Source organism: Canis lupus, chromosome 2, assembly GCF_011100685.1.
Source record: "Canis lupus familiaris isolate Mischka breed German Shepherd chromosome 2, alternate assembly UU_Cfam_GSD_1.0, whole genome shotgun sequence".
NCBI lineage: Eukaryota > Metazoa > Chordata > Mammalia > Carnivora > Canidae > Canis > Canis lupus.
The window spans coordinates 67,874,515-67,901,211 of record NC_049223.1 but is presented as its reverse complement, the minus strand read 5'-3'; the positions used below and the strand labels follow the sequence as shown (position 1 = coordinate 67,901,211).

At 47.9% G+C, this 26,697-nt stretch overlaps 2 protein-coding genes across 12 annotated transcripts in view; one reads left to right on the top strand and one right to left on the bottom strand.

Moving 5' to 3' along the window:
* Positions 1-15,118, top strand: part of S100PBP (S100P binding protein) — a 54,568-nt gene extending 39,450 nt beyond the window's left edge. For 7 of the 9 annotated variants that reach the window (XM_038531196.1, XM_038531197.1, XM_038531192.1 and 4 more), the window contains 2 exons: positions 8,731-8,818; positions 10,691-15,118. In XM_038531196.1, the coding sequence (XP_038387124.1) occupies positions 8,731-8,818; positions 10,691-10,832 (230 nt within the window). In that variant the 3' untranslated portion in view covers positions 10,833-15,118. The remainder of the gene's footprint in view (positions 1-8,730; positions 8,819-10,690) is intronic. The other 2 variants (XM_038531195.1, XR_005355878.1) reach the window with 2 other exon arrangements.
* Positions 15,119-16,743: 1,625 nt separating this feature from the next.
* Positions 16,744-24,312, bottom strand: FNDC5 (fibronectin type III domain containing 5). 3 transcript variants are annotated; one of them, XM_038531201.1, is made up of 6 exons: positions 24,218-24,312; positions 22,493-22,608; positions 21,792-21,990; positions 21,363-21,452; positions 19,159-19,292; positions 16,744-18,262 (listed from the first exon to the last, which is right to left on the bottom strand). In XM_038531201.1, the coding sequence occupies exons 1-6, from the start codon at positions 24,288-24,290 to the stop codon at positions 18,224-18,226; spliced, it is 651 nt and encodes a 216-aa protein (XP_038387129.1). In that variant the 5' UTR covers positions 24,291-24,312; the 3' UTR covers positions 16,744-18,223. The 3 variants fall into 3 exon arrangements, with proteins under 3 accessions (XP_038387129.1, XP_038387128.1, XP_038387127.1); XM_038531200.1 differs by lacking the exon at positions 24,218-24,312 and adding an exon at positions 23,873-24,008 and having other exon boundaries at positions 16,744-18,821; XM_038531199.1 differs by lacking the exon at positions 24,218-24,312 and adding an exon at positions 23,873-24,007.
* Between the last annotated feature and the right edge of the window lie 2,385 nt (positions 24,313-26,697).

Genomic DNA, 26,697 nt, shown 5'->3' with positions numbered 1-26,697 from the left:
TTTTGGTGAACGTTCCATGTGCACTTGAAAGTGTATATTCTGATGTTGTTGGAGTGTTCTATACATTTCAGTGAGGTTTTATAGGTTGCTGGTGGTGTTCAATTCTATATCGTTACAGATTTCCTTACTAAAAGGAGTGTTCATATCTCCAACTCTAATTGTGGATTTTCCTGTTTCGCCTTTCAGTTCTGTCAGTTTTTGCTTCCTATATTTTGAAATTCTGCCGTTGGATGCATATACTTTTAGGAACGTTATATCCTCTTGATAAATTGACCCTTTGACCATCATGAACATTTTTTTACTCTTAGTAACACTCAATATTTACAGTCTTTTTCTTTCTTTTTAAAAATTTTAATTTATTTATTCATGAGAGACGCACAGAGAGAGAGGCAGAGACCTAGGCAGTGAGAGAAGTAGGCTCCCTGAAGGGACCCCTATGTGGGACTTGATCCTGGTTCCTGGGATAACGCCCTGAGCCAAAGGCAGACACTCAACTCCTGAGCCACCCAGGAGTCCCAGTATTTACAGTCTTAGTAATAATTTTGATTGGGAGTCTACTTTATTTCATATTAACGTAGCGATTCCAGCCTTCTCACTACTATGTGCATGATGTATTTTTTTAAATCTTTGTACTTTTAATCTATCAATATCTTTTTCTTTAAAGATTTTACTTATTTATTTGAGAGACAGCACAAGTGGGGTGAGCGGCCGAGGGAGAAGCAGATTCCCCGCTGAGCAGGGAGCTCAATGTGGGGCTTGATCCTGGGACTCCAGGATCATGACCTGAGCCAAAGGCAGACACAACGATGTGAGCCAACCAGGTACCCCCATATCTTTGTGTTTTAAAGTATATGTCTTGTGGTTCCTAGGTGGCTCAGTTGGTTAAGCATGTGACTCTTTATTTCAGCTGAGGTCATGATCTCAGGGTTGTGAGGTCAAGGCCTGTGTTGGTCCCAGGTGCTGGGTGTGAAGTCTGCTTAAGATTCTCTCTCTTGAGATTCCTGGATTGCTCAGTGGTTTAACACCTGCCTTGGGCCCAGGACGTGATCCTCGATCCCAGGATCAAGTCCTGCATCAGACTTCCTGCATGGAGCCTGCTTCTTCCTCTACCTATGTCTCTGCCTTTCTCTCTGTGTCTCTCATGAATAAATAAAATCTTTAAAAAAAAAAAAAAAGATTCTCTCAGGACGCCTGGGTGGCTCATGGGAGGCTCAGCATTTGGGCGTGTGCCTTTGGCTCAGGGCGTGATCCTGCGGTCCCAGGATGGAGTTCTACATACGGGCTCCCTGTGTGGATCCTGCTTCTCCTTCTGCCTCTGTCTTTGCCTTTCTCTCTGTGTCTCTCATAAATAAATAAATAAAATCTTTTAAGAAAAAAAAATTCTCTCTCCCTTCTCCTCTCCCTCTGTCCCCCTCCACTCCAAAATAAAATAAAACAAAATAAAGTGGATTTCTGGGAGACACTATATAGTTGAATCTAGCTTTCTTTTTTCCAGTCTTCCAGTCTCAGTCTTTTAATTTGAATGTTAGTCCAGTTAGTATGGCTGGTTTTATTTATTTTTATTTTATTTACTTATTCATGATAGACACACATGTGAGAGAGAGAGAGAAAGAGAGAGAGAGAGAGAGAGGCAGAGAGGCAGAGACACAGGCAGAGGGAGAAGCAGGCTCCATGCAGGGAGCCTGACCTGGGACTCCATCGATCCCAGGACTCCAGGATCACTCCCTGGGCCAAAGGCAGGCGCTAAACCGCTCAGTCACCCAGGGATCCCCAGTATGGCTGGTTTTAAATCTGCCATCCTATTGCTTGTCTTCTATTTGTTTATTTGTTCTTTGTGTCTTCTTTCATCTTTTCCTGGCTTTTTAAAGTATTTTTTAGTATTCCATTTTGTTTCCATGGTTGTTTTATTACCTATATCTCTTTTATTTTTAGTGGTTGTTCTAAGGTAGTAGTTCTCAAAGTGTTTGGCATCAGGACCCATTTACAGTCTCACAAATTCAGGACCCTAAAGTTTTTGTTTATGTGGGTTACACCTATCTTTACTCCTATTGAAAGAACTGAAAAATGTCTCTCTTTTTTTAAGATTTTATTTATTTATTCATGAGAGACACAGAGAGAGAGACAGAGACGCAGGCAGAGGGAGAAGCAGGCTCCCTGCAGGGAGCCTGTTGTGGGAATTGATCCCGGGTCTCCAGGATTACACTCTGGGCCGAAGGCAGGCGCCAAACCGTTAAGCCACCCAGACGTCCCTTAAGTCTTTATTAATATATTTAAAAATAAGCTCATTGCATGTTAATATAAATTTTTAATAAAAATAAATATTTTTTAAAAAGTAGACTCTGTTCCCAACATGGGGCTTGAACTCATGACCCAGAGACCATGGCAGGCTCCACTGACAAATCCAGCCAGGCACCTCTACAAATTTTTTTTTTTTTTTTTTTTTAAGAGAAAGGGAGGGTCAGAGGGAGAGAGAATCCTAAGCATGCTTCACACCCAGTGCAGAGCTTGACACAGGGCTTAATCTCACAACTCTGAGATCATGACCTGAGCCAAGATCAAGAGTCCAACGCTTAACTGACAGAGCCATCCAGGCACCTAAAAATAACTTTTTTAAAACAAAACCAAAAATTGAGGGAGAAGAATGGCATTCAGATTTTCATAAGTCTCTTGTAATGCCTGGCTAGATCCTTACATGTAGTTCTGTGCTCTGTATCATGTCAGATAGCCTCTTGAGAATTCCATAGCAGGCTTTTGAGAGAATGCAAGTGGAAAGAACAAATAACATCTTAATGTTGTTACGAAAATGATTTTGACCTTGTAAAGCCTCAGAAGGGTGTTGAGAGACTCTCAGGGACTCTTGAATACACCTTGAGAACTACATTTCTATTGTTTACCAGTCTGCCTTCAAATAATACACCACTTAACATATAAAATAAGGCCCTAATAACAGTACACTTCCAAATCTCCAGGAGTTTTTTGTTGTTGTTTATTAATTTATTTAAGTACTCTCTACAGTCAACGTGGGGCTTGAATTCATGACCCGAAGACCAAGAATGCGTGTTGTTCCAACTGAGCCAGCCAGGCACCTCTCCATTCTGTTTTTTTTATGCTATTGTTTTTATACATTTTATACATACACATATTTTTAACCCTTCAATACATTATTTTCACTTTAAACAGTTATCTTGTAAAGACTTTTTTAAATGAAAAAAGTTATATTAACTCACATATTTACCATTTTCGGTGCTTTTTGCTTTTGTTTTATTTACGAAGTGTGTGTTTTGCCTTCATTTTTAAACTTTTTATTTTGAAAAGTTAGAGACTCAGAGACAAGTTTCCAGGTTCACCTCCAGGTTCAGGTTTCCCTTCTCACAGGAATAATGAGTCTGAGCAGTCTGAAAACAGTTGTTTCACATATTTTGTCCAGTTTCTAGTTACTTACAATGGGGCGTAAGCCCATTCATCTTGCCTAAAAGTAGAAGTCTCTGCTTTGATTGTTAAAGGAGATCATAAGCAGTGATGGTTACTATATACATTCTGCTTCTGCATTTGGCATTATTGTTGAGAACATTCATATGTAGCCCCATCTAATACATCACTTCAGAAATTAGTTATAAATGTAATAATGCCTATTTTTTTCTTTTTCTTTCTTTCTTTCTTTCTTTTTTTTTGCCCTGTCTGCAAGGAAAATAAGTCAAGATTTGCACTAGACCATCGCAGTTTTGTTGGCCTAGAGGTGACACATTTGCATTCTTGTTTTCCAGTTAATCTTTTTTCCTTTTTATTCGTGTATTTATAAAAGCAGTAGCTTGCACCCCTATAACACAGTTTTTTTTTTTCTTTCTTTCCCTTCTCTGTTTTAGGTATTTTTTTGATTGCAAGGAATAGAGACCTTGTGATTGCCTTTAAGTAATTGAGTTTAAGGATTTACAGGAGAAGATGGAGATTAGGCACTTAAGAACATAGTTAGTTCTTACAGTAAAAAGAATCAGCCATGGATCCAGGCCCCATTCCCCCTCAGAAATAGGTGCCTTTGTTCCCTGTTCAGGTTTTCCTTGCTAAGTTATTCTCATTCTTCTAATCCTTCTCTGTGACCAGTGCTTCTACTGCTCTCCATTAGCTGCCTCATGTGTCTGTTGTCTCCTGGAGCCCTGTGTGTTGTTCTCTCTCATTCTCATTACTAAAGCCGACAGTCACATTCCAAAAGAGAGTGTCTGATTGATTGACTTAATGACCTGTTGATGTCAGGCTAGCTCTTATGTCATTAGCGAGCTAAGAGATTCTCTGTGGGTCATGTGACAATTAAACAGGGTCATGTACAAAGTATGGTGGCATCTAAAACCTGTCAGAAGGGCCGTTGGCAGAGCAAGCATACAGCATCTTCCATTCTTCCTTTGTAACAATTGATTGACCTAACTTATTAAGGACAGTTATTAGACTGGATTGTCCCCAAAACTAGCCAGCTACTATTTATAGACTAAGGTTTAGATGAATTGCTTATCTCATTCCTGTAATGTTAAGGGTTTTTTTCCTTTTACTTTCATTCTTAGATGAATTTCATTCTTAGGCACAAAACAAAGGACAGTCTTCGCCACCTTTTAGCCACAACTTAAAATAAACCCATGGTACTGATTGTTGGTCCAAGAAAGCCCATCTGTTAGAGACTGTGAAGAGAAAATTCAGACGTTTCCATTCTTGTCAGCATCTTTAAATTTGGCAGAAGAGATAGGAATTATGAGCTGAAGTAGGGTTTTGGATTATTAGCTCCACCTGGGTTTGAATCCTGGCCTTCCCATTTACTAGATGATAGATGAGTATCTTTTCTAAACTTCAATCACTAATAAAATGGAGATCATGTTATTCGCCTCATGTGGTGGTTAGAATTGATAGGGTGAATGCAAAGCAGTTAGCAAAGTGCCTGGCATGTAATAAATGCTTGGAATGTAGCTCACATTATCTCTAGATCATTAAGTTTTATTAAAAAGAGGTTATACGAGTCCATCAGTAAGTTCTTATTGCTAAGGAAAACTAACATTTCTTGGTGTATGGGCAGAGACCTGATTATTGAATACTTGTTTACACAGTGCTGTGCGAGGTACCAACTGGTTATATACAGAGACATACTGTGATATGATTCTTGCTTTCTAATCTCCACTATGAAATATCAGTCCCAGAAAAATTTTTAAGGGAACTCCACTCAATGGTATTGTTGGAATTCAGGTTCTGTTACTGTGTGACCTTGGGCAAATTATTTCTCTGTGCCTCAGTTTCTTCATCTGTGAAACAGGGAAAACACCTCATAGGATTACTATAACAGTGAACAAGTGAGTTAATATATGTAAAGCTCGGGACGCCTGGGTGGCTCAGCGGTCGAGTGTCTGCCTTTGGCTCAGGACTTGATCCTGGATTCCCGGGATCCAGTTCTGCATCGGGCTCCTTGCATGGAGCCTGCTTCTCCTCCCTCTGCCTGTGTCTCTGCCCTTCTCTCTGTGTCTCTCATGAATAAATAAATAAAATCTTAAAAAAAAAAAAAATATATATATGTAAAGCTCGTAGGACAATGTCTGATAACATGGTAAGTGCTATGTATAAGTTGCTACTGCTAGATTGTGACTCCTGGCAGTTTAATTCTTGAAGCCTCCTTGGGCTTAATTGACCAGTTTTTCCCCCCTTTAGTTTAAAGTGAATTTATGTATGTATGTATGTATGTATGTATTTATTTGACAGAAAATTCAAGCAGGGGGAGGGGCAGAGAGAGAAGCAGACTCTCCTCTGAGCGGGTATCCCCCCCCCCGCCCCCCGGGGCTCAATCCTAGAACCCTGGGATCATGACCTGAGCCGAAGGCAGACGCTTAACCAACTGAGCCACCTAGGTGCCCCAGGATAGGTTTCTTTGTTAGGGGGCTTACAGTATATCTTTAGCCTCTATCATCAAGGCAATTGTATAGGATCTAGCTGGTAAGAGATGAGCGAACTGAAGGGCATGGTCTACAGATAATCTCATTCCATTTTGAGATTGGACAGCACGATATGTGTGTCTTGCAACCCCTCCTTTGGTGATGCTTTGGCAGGAAAAACATATCTCGAAAGTCTTACAAAGCTGATTTTTCACTCACTGAAACATTTTTTTTTTTTTTTACAGGCCTAGAATGAATAGGGTGCTAGTGATTTGAATGTAGGATATGGGAAAGGCAATCTGAATTGAAACCTTTGATTTTAGCTTAACATATCCAGCAGGCAAGGGGTTTTCTAATCTAAAGCTACTTCCCTTTCCTTTTTTTTTTTCTTTTTAAAGATTTTATTTATTTATTCTTAAGAGACACAGAGAGAGAGAGGCAGAGACATAGGAAGAGGGAAAAGCAGGCTCCCTGCAAGGAGCCTGATGTGGGACTTGACTGCAGATTCCAGAATCACCCCCTGAACGGAAGGCAGATGCTCAACCACTGAGCCACCCAGGCGTCCTACTACTTCCCTTATTAAAGGAGAATTTTTTTTTTTTTTTTTTAAGATTTTATTTATTCACCAAAGACACAGAGAGGCAGAGACACAGGCAGAGGGAGAAGCAGGCTCCATGCAGGGAGCTCGACGCGGGACTTGATCCGGGGTCTCCAGGATCACGCCCTGGGCTGAAGGCAGCACTAAACCGCTGAGCCACCTGGGCTGCCCTTAAAGGAGAAATTCTTTTGTGGTTTTATATTTCCTTCTCAAGCAGTGAGATTAATATGTTTTCTTCCCATATTAGTAAGATAAAACATCTTTTCATTATGTTTATTGATCATTTGTATTACTTTTGTGAATTGCCTACTTGTGTCCTTTGACCTCTTTTGTTTATGAAGAGATTACTTCTGTAGAATAAGGGCGTTAAAACTTTGCCAGCTCTGTTTCAAATATATTTTTCATTTTGTTAATTGTCTTCTTTTACCTTAGGTTGTAATTTTTTTATTTTAACTGCACAGAAGCTTGTAATCTATAAATTTTTCCTGAAGTATGCCATCTTATTCTGGTTAGAGAATTTCTGTTGGGTGTTATAAAACATGTCATAGTTTATGTGTAGACTGATCCACTTAATAAACACTTTTCCCTACAGAGAGAGAGGTGATTGTCACATGATTTGAAAAGTCTTTGCAAACTAACATAGGCTTGTGGCTGTAACACCATAACAGTAGCTAGCACATACTACACAATAGCTTTTGTCAGGCACTATGCTAAATCTTATATATACTGTGTTCGTAATATTCAGCTTCATGCTGGATAGTATTAATGTCTATATTTCATAGATGAGTCAGGTGGGCCTAGAAGAAGTAAAATGATTTGCCCAGGGTCACAGAGCTAGTTAGTGGCAGGATTGGAATTTAATTTAACTCTGTCTAATTTTAAAGTGTATACTTTCTCTACAAAGCTTGACTTCTTGAGGCTTCCAATAATTAGAGTGGTCCTAAAAGTTAAGTAAATATCTTTCACCAGAACTTGAAAAGATGGTACGTTAGCCTAGATGAACTACTTTTGATTTCTGAGAGTGTAGTGGAGAAGGTAATGAGAAGTATGTAAGCTAGTCGAAAGAAAAGTCTCTACTGTCCAGGGTAGTAGTTTTCAACGTGTGGTTCCCAGGCCAGCAGCATCAGCATCACATGGACATTTATTAATGCAAATTCTTAGGTCCCACTGGAGACATACAAAATCCAAAACCTCTGGGGTTGGGATCCAGTAATCTGTTTTATAATACTTCTGCTGATTATGATGCATGTTAAAATTTGAGAACCACTGGTCTAGGGAAATTATGTTGTTCTCTCTGATCATAATTTCTGTTTTTGTGAGCTTTAGCCCAAGTCTCAGCCCTTATGTGCAAAATTAGCATTATTGGATGGTGGCAAAAGCATGGAGTCAAACAGGGGCTAGTTTTGAGATTGGTTTAATTAGCACTTAAGGCAAGTCCACCTCTGTGAGCCACAGTCTGCCATCTCCAAAAAGATGTTCATAACATCTATCTCCATATGAGATATTTATTAGAATTAAATGAGATAGTTTGAAAAGTGCATAGCATCTTGCCAGGCTCCCAGGGGTTTCAGAAATTGCCTCCAACAATTGTTCTTGTTTAGCAAAAAGCCCCAGCTGCCTTCTATTCTCAACTTCTCTTGTTTTTTGAATGTATTTTGCTGTCTTGTATCTCCGGGCCTTTGCATTAGCTCTTTCTCTTGGATACCTGCACCCCCACCCCTCTTAACCTCACTAACTTCTAGACATCCTTTTGATCACTGCTTCTGGTTTACTTCCCCTGGAGAGGGCTTTCTCAAATCCCCACCCTCCAGTCTCTGTGCTCACATAGCAGCCTATGTTTCTCCTGTCACTGCACTCATCACAAGATTTGGAATCGCCAGTCTCCTCTATAAACCTAATTGAGGGCAGGTACAGTGCCTTGTCTACCACCATATTCTAGGGACCAGTAAAGTTCCTCATATACTGTGGGAGCTAGTAAGTGTTGAATGAATGAATGGTGGCTGTCATTATTGCTGCTCCATCATCATCATCATTATCATCATCATCATCATCATCATCATCTGAAAGCAAGCTCCCCTCTCTGGCTTATAGTTTTTGTGCTGACTGCTTGTGATAATCATAGATAGTATCAGGACCAGTGCCTGTTTTCTCTTTCCCTGAAAACACATGCTTTGATCTAGGCTGACATGGTAGTTCACTGAGCTGCTTCCTAACCACGATCCCTCTGTGTCACAGGTGCCTTGGGGGAACTGTATGCCTTGATGGGTCAAGTTCATCATATGCAGAACCCAAAATGGCAGCATCCTTCGGACCTCACCATGCGGTGAGTGGGTGATTAGGAGGAGGAGGGCAAGGGTAGAATTTGGCTACAAGAGGAATGTGGTGGGTAGTTCGGGTGTAATTGTTTAATTCCAGAGGTGGGAAAAGAAACAGAGTATAATGGAATAAGAAGTGAGCTGAAATTCAGGAAATGGGTTCTGTTCTAGCTTTGCAGTTTATAATGTAGCTATATGATTTTGATCAAGTCATGCCACCTCTTTGGTCCTTACATCACTACAACTAATAAGTTGGACTTACTGATGTCAGAGGACCTTTCTATTTTGAAATCTTCTGGATTCTTGATGTAGTATGGCTTTACAGATTTATTCAGTTACTTTGATCCAGATACTGAGAAACTTTGGAGTCACCTTGACTCCTTTCTCACCCCATATTCAACCTATTAGCAAATTTGTAAGCCCTACATATAAAATATATCCCAAATCTGATAATTTCTCATCATTTTCACTTGAACTGTTGCAAGTCTCCTACATGATCTCCCTGCTTCTGCCTTTGCCTGTCTACTATTTTCAATTCAGCAGCCAGAGATTCAGATTCTCTTCTTTGCTCAGAATGTTCCAGTGGCTTTCCATGTCACATTTCCCATCTTCATGATCCCCTAGAAGGACCATGGCCTGGGCTGACATGGTTAGCTTGCTGACTGCATCTCCTACTACTCTTCCTCTTGCACATTCTGCTCTAGTCCCTCTGGCTTTGCTATTTTTCGAATGTCACACATGCTCCTACCTCAGGGCCTTTATACTCAGTGTTTCCTCTAGAGTTGCCAAAATTATAGCATCATTTTTTTGGTAGGATTGTTATTAGCATTAAATGAGGTGAAGTATTTAAAGAATTCAGTAAGTACTTGCATATAGGGTTAGATAAATGTCATAAAATGTTTAAATTATTTTTAACTTTGGCTGTTCACAATCACTTTTGGAGATGTCTAAAAATGAAGATGTCGAGACCCTGCCTCAAGGGATTCTAAGTCATTATGTCAGGGAGTAGGGGCAAGAATCTACCTTTAGAAAGCTTCCCAGGTGGTTATTAGGAATAGCTGGAGTTGAGAATGAGATCACATTACTTCAGAGGGTCTTATTCAGAATCCCAGCCTAAAGGACTGGTGGTGACTAAAGAAGATCAAGAAAGTTTACTTTGATTCCGTGCTATTAATTATTTAGTCTCTAAACTTGCAGTGTGATACTCACATGATGACTTACCTTCTCTGGGAATTTTATTCTAATTTTAACTCCTGTGTCCTGAGCAACCTTGAGCTGTGTCAGACAATGAAGTCCTGATGCAAGCAATGAAATATAGATCCTGTTTTAAATGTTCCTTGAGGGAGAAAATATTTTTTCACTACTAAAACATTATTATACATCATATATTAGGTTTTCTTAATATTTGTGAATATGGCACACTTCACCATAATACCTGTGCAGCAACTGGTTTTAGAGTTAGAAGGAAATAGCACTTACTCTGTGCCTTTCTTTTCTTTTAATTTTTTTTTTTATTTTATTTATTCATGTGAGAGACAGAGTGAATGAGAGCATGAGTGAGGGGGAAGGAGAGAGAGAGAGGGAGAAGCAGGCTCCCCACTGGCAGGGAGCCTGACGTGGGGCTCGATCCTAGGGCCCTGAGTTCATGACCTGAGCCGAAGGCAGGCGCTTAGCCCACTGAGCCACCCAGGTGTCCCACATTGTGACTTTCATATAAATAAAATAGTATAAAAATTCTAAAATTAAGATTGAAAGGTAAAATCAATATCTGATATCCAAAAATAAATTCTTAAGATAGTTGTCTAGGCCATTTTCTGTGTACAAATAGCCATTCCAGCTGAAACTCTCATCTTGTTTTTATTTTCCTTCTCTCCTAATAGAAACTACGCTCGGTTCCGGCAGAAACCTTTGCAAAGATACAGTCTGACTCAGTGGGTCGACAGGAACATGCGAACCCACCATCGTTTCCAGCGTCTCCCGGACTTCCCAGCGAGTCCATTTGTCTCATCCCATCAGCAGTGAAGGTCCCTATCCAGGGTCTTGTTCAGAGCAGCATCTCATCTTTTGCTCTTTTGTGCTTTGTAGATTTTGAATTTTATTTTTCACAAGATTTTTATTTAAAGAACTTGTCACCTTTGGAAATTCCCATTGCTGACTTGAGAATTTTTTTTTTGTATAAGGTCCTTCTTGTTTGTCTGTGTGCATGCATTTAAGCACTGTTATTTTTTATTTTTTTAATTTAAATCAAAGGTGGCCACTTCTTGAAAGCCAGCATTAAGCCAGAATACCTAGGCTCAAGCCAAACCCCAAATGCAAACCCCCACCTCTACACAGAGGTGAAGTCTACTTCTGGTGCCCAAAAGAAATCATCTTGTAATCTCTTGTAAGGAAGAGATTACCAGGCTGCAAGCCAGTGTGAATTATTGCTGATGACTTATAAATGGACATAAGTCACTTTTATCAACCCCTCTTACTTTTTTATTTGAATCTCCGAGTACTTGTCAGTATTTTAAAGTTGGTAATCCAGGACATTTGAAGTAGGATGGAACAGGACAAAAATCCTGTTGAAAGGACAAGTTAAAAGTGTAAATGTTCTCTCCTTTTTGTACTTACTAGCTGCCTTTATTTATTTATTTTTGCTCCCCCACCCCCATTCTTTATTAAATTTGTTTTGCACAATAGATTTATAAATCTTACACATCTTAGCTCTGACATAGGACTGCTGACTAACCCTTGTTAATCTGTGGTCTTGTGACTGATTGTCTTTTCTGCCTTTTCTCAAGGATTTTCCTTCTTTTTTCCCTGGTGACCATTGTGCTCCTTAGGTTCTGTTGATGTGTTCCTGTATCCTGTTAGACCCAGTTATGCCTCTTAAGAACGCCTCCCTGCTCTCTTCATCAAGGAGCTTCCCACATAGAGTCTTAACTCCAGGAGGGTTAGAAAGCCAGTACTACTGAGGTGTGAGTTGGTCTTCAGTTTCATCCACTCAGCTCCACCTTCAGTCTTGAGTTGATGTGTCAGTCCGTAAGCTCCATCCTGTGGGAGAGACTTGGGAGAGGTGTTCTTTTGTCTCTGTGATTAGTTAACAAGCAGTGCCTCTAGCTTCTGGATGTTACCATTTTCTTTGGTCATACTCCTGGGACACAGTTTGACAGAACTGCTCCTGTGGGTCTAATGTATTTGTGATTAAGCCTATGTACAAAAGCATTACCTGATCTTAAGGTTTGGTATTCTAACTTAAGTTGATGGACTTTGTGCAGCCAGCCTGGTGGATGTCTGAGGAGTTTGTTCTCCTTTCTTTACAGACGGCTTTAGATGTCTTTCGGAAGGTCTTGCAGTCGGGCATTCATGCTGTTGCTCACCCTCTTTGAAGGCTGGGACATAGTTATCAGCATCGCCTGTGGTGCTGGGCTAGCAGCCTCTCTTGGGTTTTGTTGGTTCATCAGCCACCTTTGTATGTGAGAAACCCATCTTAAATACCCTACCCTGCTTTAGAAACTGACTTGGTGAAGGTTTGGTCATTCAAGCCACCAATAAACTTAGATGGATGTCCCTAAGTGTTTACTGTTTTTACCTAGGTGAGGATTCTCTTCCTTGGACATTAGGTTTAGATTCTGGGACCAAATGCAAAGTTCTGTTCAAAGGCAAGAGTCAAAATCTATTATTTTAGTTGGCATAATGGACATTTACTACATTATTCACTTTTCCAGATTTCCCTAAATTAGCAAGATGGAGTAAGAGAAGCAGACATCTACCTTTGGAATGACAGCATAATAAAAATTAATTATAGCTGGAATACCTAGCACTGTAGCTGTCTAGTTCTCCACAGACAACCCAAGGAGTGAAAGGACAGCATTTCGCTTAGGCTCATGTTCCTGCATTCCTGGTACAGGAGGGTTTAAGTCTGAATGTGTGATGGCAGCATTGCCTTTGCCAAATCAAATGAGTGACGGGTTAACTAGAAAATGTGACAATCACATTTCCTCTTTGCTCAAATAATTCTGTTTTTCCAAAGCGTTAGCAGCTTAATTAAATCTGTTGGACTGGGGGAGGAGAGAACTGTTCTCTAGCGGTTAACATGGTATTCTTGAAGAAGAAAAAAAACAAAGCCAAAGAAAACTCATTATCAGGCATGTTTGCCTTAGAAATGGTAGTGGGTAAAATCTGGAGTTCTAATCTGTTTTTAAAGCTGCATATCTCATATGTGGTCTTGGGCTCACAGTCTAGTATTTCCTGAGTTCTTGAGTAAGGGTTATGTGCATTTAACTGCCTACCTAGCTTTCTTCCTTCAGGAGACATTTCTCACCACAGTGGTCTTGACAAAGAGTAACAATGTGCTATTTACAGAAGTTTACTTATAAGAGCCTGCAATAACCTATAGCTTTGCATCTCTCACAGGCCTGATTGACTTGAGTTGTCAGGATCAATTACGAAACCGAAGTTTGGTGCCTCCTCTTTATCATGTTTTTTCCCTTGTACCAGTTGTGTTTAATGTCATTAAAAAGAAATAAAAGTTCTTGTCGTGGCACATGTACTGCGGCCGTCTGTTGCAGGCTTTGAAAGGAGGGTTCCATCCTTTTCTTGTGTAGGCAGGTTAGTGGGGTCTGGGCGGGGGTGGCAGTTAGTAGAATGTGGTACTGGGGAGGCGAGGGTGCACGCTCCCTATTCTTTTGAGGGTAAATTACAGTGTTGAGAAAGGCTTTCTAGCAGTCAAGAAATGTTGAAATTGATTGGGATTTGCAGCTACATATAGTGCATGTCAGGAGCCTGACATAGGGGAAGCCTGAAATATCACTGTGCTGCTGTTTTTGCAGAAGGGGGAGACGGCTCAGCCCGATCAGACAAACACTGCCTCACATTCCTTCCCATGGCTGTGTGGTTGACCCCTGTCTGCCTCTCCCAAACTGGTGCTGATCAGGGAAGAAGCTGAGTTAACCCAGAGCATTCTCCTTTTGAAGAAAGGGATATGGCAAACCAGAACTGATCATCCAAAATTGATGGTAGTTCTTAATCCAACTTCTCCAGAAACTGACTGCTCCTGAACCTGGGATGCAGGTGGAATAAGTGTGGGTAGATAGGGGAGACATAGCGTTCCTTACATCCCTTTTGTGAACCTAAGCTTCTTAGATTTACCCCAGGAAACAGGATGAAGGCAATAAAAGCTTGTCACCTATATTAGCCAATGCTTATAAAATCTCAACTCATGCTGAGTAAATAAGTACCAACATGTTTGGACAGACTCTGTCTTGCTGTTACATAAGTTTTGTCTAATGGCTGTTCTGTAGTCCAGGCAAAAGCTTCAATACAAATTTGCTAAACACTCAGCTATTTGATACTCTCTCACTCTGAGGTACTCCTAACCTATACATACCCATTTTGTTTCTCTCAGGTGCAGATCCTTTGTCTAGTAGTTGCTTATTTCCTTTTTAGCAATATGTTACTGCAGACATCAAAGGTTTCAGGGACCAGGCTGCATTCTCTGAAGTGGTGGTGTTCCTTACTTACCCTTAGTTCATTTTTATGTTATGGAAAAGTGAGGAGGAGGAGAAATGGATCTTCTCTCAAAAGAATGGGGTCATTCTCTAGCTTGTTTGGAGCTTTTTACAGGAAGAAAAAAAAAAAAAAAACCCAACCATCTAAAACTAGAAAGCAGAGTTCCCTGCTTTTCTTTGTGTTGTCCTGCTTTTCTAAGAGAAAACAATTATTCCTAAGCTGGTCCTAAGGTATGCTTGCTTTGTATGTCAGAACACCTGTCAGGAAAAAAATTTCCACTTGTCACAGGAAATATCAGCTGGTCAGCAGTGGAATTCCTTAATGAACAAGCTGCGCCTTTTCAATCCTCCCCACCTGTCCTCCTCTAATGACAACTGGAACATGTCACAGACAGAAAATCTGACCTTCCCCCAGCACCCATTGAGATGGGGGTGGAATGTAACCTTTTGGACAACCTGTAAAACTCCCCATGTAGTAGTCCAGAATCATTATAGTTATCATTAAAGGAACTATTTGTATATGAGGATCTCCTCCGACTTAGCTTCAAGTGACACTTGAGGGTTTGGAAATATTGTACTGATGGAGTTTGGTGGGGCTGGAGCCAGGGCGTGTGTCCCATTTATGGAAGCAACTTGTTCTTGGAGGCCACTTAAAAGCAAAATCCTATAACTCAAAAAGATTTCAAGAAGGTGAAAAGTAACATAACAGTCTGAAATGTCACATGCCTGGAATGGTACGATACTACATGTTTTTATAAAGGGCTGAATTAAAATAAATAAATAATAAATAAATAAATAAATAAATAAATAAATAAAGGGCTGAATTAGAGTTCTTAAAAGTAGATTCTAGAAGAGGCCACTCTGAAAAGCCTGGTTTGAAGCAACAGGATCAGAAAGGGGAAAGGACTCTTGGCCCACACAAACAGGGTTCTTCTTCCTCTCCCAGACCCTGGGGCTTTCCCTCTTGTTGCTGGGAGGAAGGCCCCCTGGCACCTACTCCAGGTGGTCAGTAGGCTCTGGGGTCCTGTTCTTAACCTTTTTCTTGACAGATAAGGAAACCCACCCCCCCCAGAAGTAGCTGGCCTGAGGGGTCACTTAGGGTCAAGGCAGAGTCCCGCCTCTGTCCAGCATCTTCCCACAGGCCCTGTGTGGCCTGCAGGTCAGGCCTCAGTCTCTCAAGAACTTGCCCACCCCTGTTCCAAGTCACAGTTATAGGGTTCTACTGTATACGATGGCTGGTCCAAGAAAAACTCAGTTGTAGAACTTGGGGTTTTAGGGAGGTAACTAAAGGGAATAGGGTTTATCTAAACCAGAAGTGTTCATTAGTCTCCCGTCCCCCTTAACCCTCTGCTGATGTGCTACCGGCACTGCTAAATTTCCATTAGCAGTGGAAATTGTCAGAACACCTATCAGTGTTCTGCTAAATTTCCATTAGCAGTGCTTGCTGGCCCCATATGGCTATCTGTAGGTAACTGCTGCTGACTCAGGGGTGTCTCCACCAGGTGGCACTAGATGGGCACACAAGACAGAGGGCCCAGCAAGTACCTCTCTTGGGTTTAGAGTTCTGGGTGCTGGCAGATTTCCACTTTCCCACCCAGCCTTTAAGACTTGCTTTCCTTGGGGATCCCTGGGTGGCTCAGCGGTTTAGTGCTGCCTTCAGCCCAGGGCGTGATCCTGGAGTCCCAGGATCGAGTCCCACATCAGGCTCCCTGCGTGGAGCCTGCTTCTCCCTCTGCCTGTGTCTCTGCCTGTGTCTCTGTGTGTGTCTCTCATGAATAAATAAAAATCTTTAAAAAAAAAATAGACTTGCTTTTCTCTTGGAACCTTCCAGAACAGTCTACCCTAAGTCCTGCTCATCTGACCTTTTCTCTCCAACCTCTTGCTGGCTCTGGACAGGAGTGTTCGAGGTGTACCATTTACTTACTGGTTTGCTCATTGGCTAATGACATCATTACTCCACCCTTCAGCCTGCTGTTGGGATCCTAATGATGTTCCTTTAACCGCCTCAGACAGCATGCTGGGAACACTGGGCTGCAGCAAGCAGCTTCTGCAGTTCCTCTTCCTTTCCCTCCCCACCCTGGGGAGAAACTAGAATTGCATTCCTTCGGTCAGGGAAATCACCCAGCCCCATCCAGAGGGGAAAACCCTTCGTTCTAAAAACTGAGCACCAGCCTGTGTACCTGTGCAGCGAGGCAGCCCAAGCTTGAATTTGGGGGCCTCAGTAATAGGATGATGGAGGAGCTATTTTCTCCTCCTACACGTGCACCCCCATCTGTTCGAGATTTCCCTTCCAACTCCAGCTTGGCTGGCAGGCATGTCCCTAAGAAGCTGCAGGCCAAAATGGAGAGAGAGAATTGACTCCCTCCTCCACACATCCTGACTTGCTGCCAATTGCCAGAAAAAGAGGGCAACATTTGGGCATTTACCAGAAGACAAGGATGTGCCTTTTCATTTGTCTTTTATTTTCCATTTAAAAAGAGGTTATTGCTCTAACTGGATCAGAGGTAAGGACCTCTCCCCTAAGGAGCTTTGGCCTTGCAGCCCCATTCAGCAGGGATGGAAGTCACAAGACAATGAGTGGAGCCTCATGCCCTCCCATGAGGAAGCCCTTAGTATTGCTGACATCTGCCTTTCACCCTGTCTCTCCTCCCTCCCTGTGCTGTCACACCGGGGCGAAGCAGAGTCGTGGCTGACCGAGCCAGGAGAGCTCTTGTAGACCGGAAGGAAGGGGCGGTCATTGGGTGATGGCTTTCAGCTCTCTGGCTTGGGGGCCACTGCTCTCATCATTCAGTTCAACAGGTGTTCACTGAGCGCCTACTGTGTGCCAGGCTTGTGCTAGGCGCAGTCCTCCCACACGCCCATCCTTAGCCACCAGCGGAAGACGCAGAGGCCCATCTCTTCCCATGCAGGCATTCAGCAGCCGTAACTTGTCAGTCCTAGGGAAGAGTCTGCCTTCCCTTATCAAGCACCATTTTTTTTTTGTTTTGTTTTGTTTTGTTTTGTTTACCAGAAAGGGGCAGTGGAGAGAGAGACCTGTCACCTCACACCACTCAGGCTCTAGGGAAGGACATGAGGACCCTGGGGAGCTTTCACAGAACCCTGGATGAGATGGCAAGATATGGAGACCCCAGGGGCCAGGGCTGTTCTGACTGTCCACGGTAATGGCCCAGGCCTGCCTTCCAACAGCTTCTACTCCAGAGTTGGTGATTCAGCTGCCCACGTGGACATACCTTTTCAGTTGTGTAAGCCGGCATTGTTACAACTCCAACAGCCTCTTCCGAAAGAAATGGGGCCAGTACCTTCCAGGTCTCTTTCCCACTTCGTCTTCTTAAGACTCCAAACTGAGGATGTTACAGTCCAGATGAGGGCCAAAGAAGACAGAGGCCTCAGGCAATCAGCTCTGGGAATTCCTCTGCCCTCTGGAGTGAAGCCCTTCAGTTGCGTTTTCCAGAGAGATAAGACATACCATCTTACACACTCGCAAAGTTGTGCATCACACCACAAACAAGTCCTTGATGGCTGGATCCAGAAAAAGGCTTGCTGGCAGCCATGACCCTGCCCCATGGCTTCCCTGATGGCTCTCGGTCTGAAAGACACAGCTGGAGTCGGTCTGGGTGCTTGTCATCTCCCAGGAACTTTGTGCATTTTCTCAGGGAGGAAGCCAGTCCAGGAGAGGCAAGGAGGCAGAAAGAAGGCTGTGTCTCATGCAGCTTTGCCTTTTCCAGAATGGGGCCAGGCCTTTTAGTTTTGTGGCTTATTTTTTTTGCAGAATTTGGGTTTGTAGTTCAGCCTCCTTCACCAGACTAGGATGGGGAAGAGGGAGAGTTGTGCCTTCCCCCACCGCAGTCCCTGTCCCTGTGCCCATGGACCTGGGGACCAGCAGAGAAGAAAAATGAAATCCTTCTCCCTGCAGACAGGCAGTCATGCTTCGATGATGTTCACCGAGGGCTTGTTTGGAAACTGGGAGGGAAAAAATGAGAGAAGCAGCCAGGGCTAATTGAATAGACTTCTTGCAAGGTTGGAGATGGGGGAGGGCACGAGAAGAAAGGAAGGAAGGGCTGCCTCCTAAAAGCCCGGCTCTTGTCCCGCGTGGAAGGGAAGGAGTGGCCCTGCCTGCACGTCTCATCTCTCTGCCTTCTCAGACCCAGCCTTCGGCCTCACTCACTTAGCAGCCAAGACTGGGTGCCAGGCCCCCAGTTCCCCCCAGCAGAGCCATCCAGCCGGCTGGTTCTCTCACATCCTGCAGACCCGCCTCAGAGGGCGGCCCCGGCCACTGACACTGTCGAGGTGCTTCTGGAGATGGGGATTACTAAGAGGCTTCGGGAAAATGCCCCAGAAAGAGAGAAGCCAAGAGAGAGGACAGTAAGCCAGGGGGTGTGAGGAGATGGAGGGAGGAGGAAATGTGGAGAGGGCCAGATGTTTGTTTGTTGGATAATCATCGTCAGAACCATGAGATCCTCCCACTTCTCTACCGTCTCTTCTGAGCTGCTCAGAGCAAGCACTGACAAGGTTGTCATATCTGTTTTGCAGAAGAGGAAATGAAGGTAGAAAGAGGTGAAGCACCTGCTCAAGGTCACACAGCACGGCAGGGACAGAAATAAGCCCAGAACCCCCTCTTTGTGCTGTCCCATACCAACCAAGAATTCTCCCCTCCCCAGTCACGCTGCATTCTGTTAACCACACTGGCCCCTGGCACCCGGCAAGAGGAGAAGGTCCAAAATCAATTTGCAGCGTCCCTGGTGTCACACAGGCTGCAGAGGCCAAGCTTGGCTCTGCCGGGCTGCAGCCCGTCCAGCCCTCAGCTGACCCTGCTACAGCCCCGGGGCCACCCACCCAGACCCGAGACGTGCCCTCACCTTGCTGCGGAGAAGACCTCCCCCTTGGTGCTCCGGGGTGCTGTTTTCTGATGCGCTCTTGGTTTTCTCCTTGTTGTTATTGGGTTCATTGTCCTTGATAATGTCATACTGGCGGCAGAAGAGAGCAATGACACCTAGGGGGGTGGGAGGAGGATGAGGAGAGCAGTGAGAGGCCAGAGTCCCGCCTGCCCGCTTCATTCCCACTGGCACCTGCCGAGCTCCTGTTAGATACTGAGCTCCAGATGGCCTCTCCCCTACACCACTGCAACGGCCTGCCTCTGGTTCCCATGTCCACCTGTCCCCCACCAGCCGTCTCCTTCGCTGCTGCTGGGCTGATCTTCCCACGATGCCCATCTGATCCCATCTCCCCTCTCCCCTACAGCTCTCCTTTCCAGTTAGGGGAAATAGAAACAGTAACGTTTGCTGAGCGTGTGCCAGGCCCTATGCCGTGCACTGACAATGCCCATGCCACTGAGTCCTCATTATCACCTCCAGGTTGCCAGTGAGGACACTGATGCAGAGAGCCTAGGAACCTACTCAAGGTCCTGAGGCGGGAGAGCTGGGAGAGCTGGGACGTGCACGCCAGGGCCTACGCTCTGCTAAATGTTTACTGTTAGCAGACAAAGAATATGTGAGTGTAATAGTTTTTGAAAGTCAGATACAATTATGGAAGCCAGCTCCAATTCTGGTAGGTGTCTTCTCCATTTTTACCTCTATGCTTTATTTATAGTGCTATTTCTTGATCTATCTGTTTTAGATACGATTTTGACTTTCTTTTTTTTTTTTTTTCTATTTTGACTTTCTATCGTAGGTACAGGGTAACACCTCCCCCCTACTTCCTTTCTCGTCACCCTGACAGACTCACATCATAATCTTGGGTTGGTCCACTATGTTTACATCGTTACGATTATGTAGATACTGTCTGCACCAAGTCTGATAACATACCTTATATAAACCTCTTTTGTACAATCCTTTGTTTTTTCTGCCTTTTGTTTTTACAAGTGTCTGTTTTTCGATGTGTCTACACAACATTTTTTCCAAATGCTTCTCCAATACAGCCTGCCCTCTCAACCACCATGCTAATACAGCTCTGGCATGGTGTTCAGGTCCCTCAAAATGGGCTCCAGCCTACTTTAAAGCCTCACCATCCTTGACTGTCCCCGTTTCTACTTCTTCTCTTGGGTCATAGCTGCACTGAACCAGACTGTGCTGAATTTGTTCCTTATTTTATTTATTTGAGAGGAAGAGAGAGCATAAGAGCAGGGGGAGGGAGAAGCAGACTCTTGGCTGAGCAGGGAGCCCGACGTGGGGCTTGATCCCAGGACCCTGAGATCATGACCTGAGCCAAAGGCAGACACTTAACTGACTGAGCCACCCAGGTGCCCCTGAATTTGTTTCTTATACATGCTGTCATCAGAACACTGTTCCTTTTTTGGCTGTCTGGTGACTTCCTATTCATCCTTCAAAGCTCAATCCCCATGTTTCCTCCTCTCTGTGTTTTTCCTGATTTCTACTCCTAGCTCTAGAATTAATTCCCTCTCCTCTGCCCCCATACGTGGCACTTATCACATTGAATTATAGTTAAGTATGGGCCTGGCTTCTCCTAGACCCAGTTCCTTGCAAGCCCAGGGCTCTTTAGTCATGACTATAGTACTATTACCTGGAACAGAATGGCCATTCAGAAAATGCTGGTTGAGTACAGAGATGAAATTTGTTCTTTATCAGAGGGTAGCTCACAGACAAGTGGGAACAGGGAGCCCCATGGGCCCAATGACCTCAGCTGGGAGGAGCTAAAGGGAGGGATGAGCAGTACACTGTGAGAGCAGTAGGCAAAACAACCTTTCTCATGGATGGATGGGGGAGACCTAATGGAGGTGGTCACAGAACCAGAGCTAGAAGGATGAGCAGCGTAAGAGGATCCCAAGCCTGGAGCACCTGGAGGCCCAGCAGCCCAGAAGGAGGCATGCTCCTGCAGCCATGGCCAGAAGGTACGAGTCCGCCCAGGTGTCCAAACTATTCCGGAGGGAATGAAGGGCAAGCGCTCAAATAATCCGAGGCAGCTCTCAATCGGCTAAATTCTTTGTGAGACGTAAATTAGAGAATGGGTCCATCTCTCAGCTGTCTCCACTTCCAGGAGAGAAGGGGCCCAGGCAGGGGCCTCCGCTGCCCAGAGGCCAAGCGAGGAGGGGCCTGGAGGCACTCACCGGCCCACATGAACAGGACCACGACGATGATGAGCACCTCGCCGGTCCGCAGCTGTTGGCTCCCTGCCATCTCCTTCATGGTTACCTCATCTGCAGGGAGGGAGACACTAGGTCCGAGGCTCTTCTCATCCCCAGCCACCCCTCCAGGGCCAGCCCATGAGCTTAAATGTTTATCTCTATAAGTACCCAGACACCTAATAAAGAGATTCGAGAACATGCCGATGGGTACTTGGGGCGGCAGCAACATGGCTTGACCCAACGCTGAGAGTTGATATGCCCACTGTCTCAGGGACTAGGGTGACAGCCTCTCTTGGCCACTGCTTTACTAGACAACAGGGGCTTGGGGGCACTGGTGCTTTCCTCCAGCCACCCCCTACTCTGGCCCTGACCACAGCTCACGCCACCCCCGCTAACAGTGCCCCGGCCTGCCTTTGTTCTTGGATGCCATCTTCTCAGCCTCGCGCGGGGTCTTGAAGAGCACTGGCTCGCTGGCGGGGCTCTGGCCCTGAATGGAGATGGCCTGCACGTGCACAATGTACTCGGTGTCCTCTTCCAGGTCCCAGAGGGCACACGAGCGGGTGGTGGTGTTCACCTCCTGGATGAAGCGCAGCATCCGCACATCCTTCTTCTGCCAAGGCAAACCCCAGGCCCGCTGCAGTCAGCGCCCTGTCACCGACCCCGCCCTGCCCACCTCTCTGGCGGTGACCGGGCTCACCGGGCCGCTAGCTCAAGCCTTTACACACACAGGCTTCCCCACGCACCCCTCATCTCCATGGGCAGCTATGGCTCTTGCCACTCCATGTTACAGAGAGGGAGACAGTGCGGGTGCAGAGAGCTTGGAAGAGTTGCCCGAGGCTGTCTCCCCAGTGAGGTCTTGCACCGCGCCCGAAACTCAGGTCTGTGTAAGATCCAAACCAGGTCTTTGATTCCCAGTTTCCAGTCAAAGGCCTGGGAGCCCTCCTCACTGATCGTTCCCCTCTGGGGTCCCTATTCTAAGCCATATATGCAGTTCTTCTGCCTCTGTCTCTCTTGCTCTCTGCTCCTTTTCCCTTTCTACTTCTGCACACCCCCCTCCGCATCCCCTGCTACTATCCCGATGTGTCCTGCCCTCCCAGACCCTCGAGGGCTACCTGCTGAGATATGGCAAATCCGATGACCACCTCATCCTCCAGGACGTCCCAGCTCACCACTGCAGAGTTGGCCTTGAGGTGCCTGACAGTGACATTCACTGGGGCCGAGGGACTGTCTGGGGGTGGGGAGGCACCTGAGCCTCAGCACCCCTTGCCGCGAGGCCCAGGCCCACTGTCTCCTAAGTGGGAACCTAGGGAAGGCCGCATGGTGGGGGAAGGAAGAACGCAAGGCCTCCGATGGCACTGACACACGGGTCTCAGTTCGTTAGTGATTGAAGAGCTATAGCCCGAGAGGCCCCGGGCTGTGCGTGTCCAGGGTGAGGAGCCCCCACTGGTCACATTGGCCCTATTAGGGGTCCAGGCTAAAACAGATGGGCCTGGGCTGGGGCCAGATCTAATGGAAGGGTGTTAAGAGGTTGGGGGGGGGGGGTGCAGGCACAAGGGAGGCATCGGTGGCCAGGGCTGCGAGAGCTGAAAGTTAGTCTGATGAAAAGCAGTCAAAAGGACTCCCAGTCCAGTGCTCTTTCTACAAGACCACACTGTCAAGTGAGTGACCTTGAGGGAAGGAGAAAGACCCAGAGGTGGAGAGGAGCCAGGCTAGGGTGAGGCCTGGGTTGGGAGTGAGGATCAAGGGTTGGGAGTGAGGTTCAAGAGAGGAACCCCCATACTGTAGCGAGGCAGACAGATGAAGACGGGGAGGGGTCTCTGTGAGCCTGTTCTCCACATTCTGCCAGCCCCTGGAGGCAGGGGGGAGGTCACTCAGAGCAGGATCTGGGTGGGGGAACCATGAGTATAGGGCAGGTAGTGTCTTCTGCATGTGGGAAGGAGATGAGAGCGGGTCAGTTGGGAAGGGAGTAGGAGAGAGAGTGAGGCACAGAGATGGTGGAGGGCAGGAAGAAGGGCTCCAGGAGAGGGGCCTTGTGTCTGCGACCCCAGGGGGCGAGTGCTGCAAGGGGAAGACCTGGCCCTGAGCAGCACCCTGCACCCCACAGAGGAGTGGACCCGAGGCCCCAGGGGCTGGGCCTGGGGCAACAAAGCCATCCCTGGAGACAGAGAGAGACAGAGGGACACAGACAGGTGGCAGCAGACACAGAACCAGAAAACAGACAAGTGGGCTATCAGGGACAGACGTAGAGGAAGCAGGGGGGCGGGGGAGAGGGAGGGAGGGAGGGAGAGAAGCACTGAGCCACAGAGGGATGGGTAGAGGGAGTGATGAATGAGGCGCCAGAAGCCAAAGGGACAGATACGGAGCCTCAGGAGAGGCTGGGCTGGGTGAGGATGAGGCCGGCACTCGGGGCAGGCCGGACCCTGACTGCAGCAGGCTCAGGGGTCCACCCCACCCGCCCCGAACCCGGGGGTGCCAGTTCCCATCCCCCTCACACATGCTCACGCAGACTGGGACCCCATCCTGCTCCGACCTGCAGAGTTGTCCTGCAGGGCTTTGGGGACAGGGAGGGAGGCCCAAGGTGGGGGGACTGGTGTCCTCAGCTGCTCCCCGGGCCCGAGGAGGGAGCTCAGCTCGGGTACCTGAGGCAAAGGCCTGGGGTCAGGGCAATGGGATGGGGGGGCCTGCGGACCACAAGACCCCAGACCCAGGGCTGGGGCGGCGGGGCCGGGGTCGGGGCCGGAGGTGGGGCCTGGGGGTCCGGAGGCGGGGAAGAGGCCGGGGACGGGGGGCAGGAAGGGGCCCGAGGACTCCCGCCCGCCCGGCCCGGGCCCCCTTACCCGCCTGCACCAGCGCGAGGCAGACGCAGCCCAGCCACAGGCGGAGCGCGGCGCGGGGCGGCCCGGGGTGCATGGCGGCTCCTCCCGCCGGCCGGCCCGGGGCGGCGCAGGGGGACGCGGCTCCGGCGCCCGGCGGCCGCTGGCGCTCGCGCTCCGGCCCGCGGCCCGGCCGCCCCGCGCCGCCCCGCGCCGCCTGCATGTCGGCTCCGCGGACAGCGACTCCCGCGCGGCGGCGGCGGCGGCGGCGGCGGCGGCGGCGGCGGCGGCGGCCGCGTCCACGTCGGGCGCCCGGGGGGCGGGGCGCCCCCGCTGCGGGGAGAGGCGCGGGGCGGGGTGAGGGCGGAGGGCGCCCCCGCAGCCGCCCCTCCCGGCCCTCGGGCCGCCCCGGCTCTCAGCGCTCGCCGGCGCGCCGCCCGCGCCCCCGCACCCACCCCGGCCCCCAGCGCTGCCCTTCCCGGGGGGGGGGGAAGGCGCCCCGAGACACTCAGCGGGTCCCCCGGCGCCCAGCGCTGGCCCGCCTGCCCTCGGCCGGGGCTCCCCCCCCCACCCCGCCCGGACCCGAGGCCTTGGCGGCCCGGACGGACGTGAGCAGCGGGGAGTGTCACCGCAGGGACGGGGAGTGGGGGCCAGAGCGCCGAGGAGGTGCTGGGGTGCATACAGCAGGTGCTCGGTGTTGCCGCGGCCGGCCGGGAGGAGGACACTCAGACTCACTGGAGACTTAGCTCGGGGACCCCGGCCAGCCCTTCCCCCCCTTTGGGCCTCCATTTTTGTCTCCATGAGAGTAACAACCCGCACCTTCCAGGTCCCAGACACTGCCAAGAGCTTGACTTGCATCTTGCCCCTCCTTCTCACGGGGCCCCTTAAGGGGTGCTCCGGGCCCCCCGTTTTGCACGGGAGACCGCAGCTCGGAGAGGTCACTTGACTTGCCCCACGACTCGCGGCAGAGCCAGGATCTGAACACAGGCTGATCGGACTCCCACGCGTGTGCTTGACTCGATTGTGTCCCCACCCAGAGTGAACTCACCCACCCCACCATCCCTGAGATCCTAGAACCTGCGTGTGCCAGCTTGCTCCTCAGAGAACAATCTGGAACAATCTTCCCAACAGCCAAGGGTGGCTCCAGCCCCCTCCCCCACCGTTCTAGTCCCGCCGGTGCAGCGAGCCGGGAAGGAGCTAATGACTCTAAAGTGCAGGGGGCTTTGGGGACTTGGCAAGTAACCGCGGTTCAGAAAGGGCGCGGATGGCTCCTTCCCACCACCCTGGGCACACCCATATGCCTCCTGCTGTGCCCACCTCAGTCTCGCCCCCTCTTCTGCCCAATTCACCCCTTTTCTGTCCTTGAAGAGGCAGAGAGCTGCACCTGCCCCGGTCTCCCTAACCAGGGAACCTCCGGGCCAGCAGGCAGCGAGGGAAGCCCCCCCCCCCCCCCCCCCCGACCTGGGGCACTTTCCAGCCCGAGTCCCAGTCAGAGAAACAAGGCTGAGGAGGGAAGCACAGACCGGGCCCTCGCATCTCCAAATGGGCCCCTCCCCCTCATCTGAAATTCTACCATTAGGGGGCATTCCTTTGGCTCTTAGAGGCCTTTTTGGTCTTCCAGAAGCTCCTGGAAGGGGCTAATCCTTTTTGAAAAGGGACACTTTGCAGAGTTATCCCACCAGAATGTCTTCAAAATCTCCCACGCCCACCATTTGAGATTGAGAAACTGAGGTCAGAGATGGAAAGAGCTCCCCGATCGGGAGCAGCAGTGGGCCCTCTCCTCCCGGTGCCCACCCCAGGACTCTTGCACTGACCCCCAAAGTTTCTGTGGGTCACCTTGGAAAGGGCAGGGTGAGAGGAGGCTCCGGGGTTCTTACTGGCCCCTCAGGACCGCCAGGCCTGCTCTGCGTGCCAAGCTGAAACCCCCGGCCCCACGGGCTTCCCCAGCCACATACCTGTGCTGAGGGGAGGCTCAGTTGGGACCTCCACCTGTTTGGGGCAGGAGCCAAGGAACCAAAGCACCTCTCTCCTCTCTCTCTCTTCTTTCTCTCTCTCTCTCTCTCTCTCTTCCCCGGCAGCTGCCTTCGGCCCCACCCCGCCCGGCCCCGCCCCACCAGCTGCAGCTTGGCCCCTAGGGACCCCCAACCCCAGCAGGCAGGAAAAGACAGCCCGGGGCTCGCAGGAGCAGCTGGAGGCTCCTTAGGCCTCACGCGGGAGCCAGCAGGAAGGAGAGGGGTCACTTAGAGGTCACGGAGTCCACTCTTGTCCCCGTTAGGGCGAAAAAGAGAGAAGGGAGAGGGTCCGGGGGGCTCTGGAGTCCAGTGTAGCGCGGGGGAAGGGGGAGTCTCGGCGCCACCTGCTGGCCTCTCTCGGTATAACCCCGGGTAGATGTAGGGCACCGGGAGGGGGGGTGGCAGTGTCTAAGGCTTTGAGAGGGAGGGGGAAGGTGGTTGAAGGAGGGCGTGAAAGACAGGGAGGATTCAGAGAGTCGTGCCTGTGGGGGT

What these genes read in the sequence shown, in the direction of transcription:
- FNDC5 (XM_038531201.1), bottom strand. Translation starts at nt 24,290, where the DNA reads ATGCACCCCGGGCCGCCCCGCGCCGCGCTCCGCCTGTGGCTGGGCTGC. An exon ending in GATTTGCCATATCTCAGCAG is followed by an intron (nt 21,991 to 22,492) that starts GTAGCCCTCGAG and finishes TTGCCTTGGCAG; the next exon opens with AAGAAGGATGTGCGGATGCT. An exon ending in GGTCCTGTTCATGTGGGCCG is followed by an intron (nt 19,293 to 21,362) that starts GTGAGTGCCTCC and finishes CCACCCCCCTAG; the next exon opens with GTGTCATTGCTCTCTTCTGC.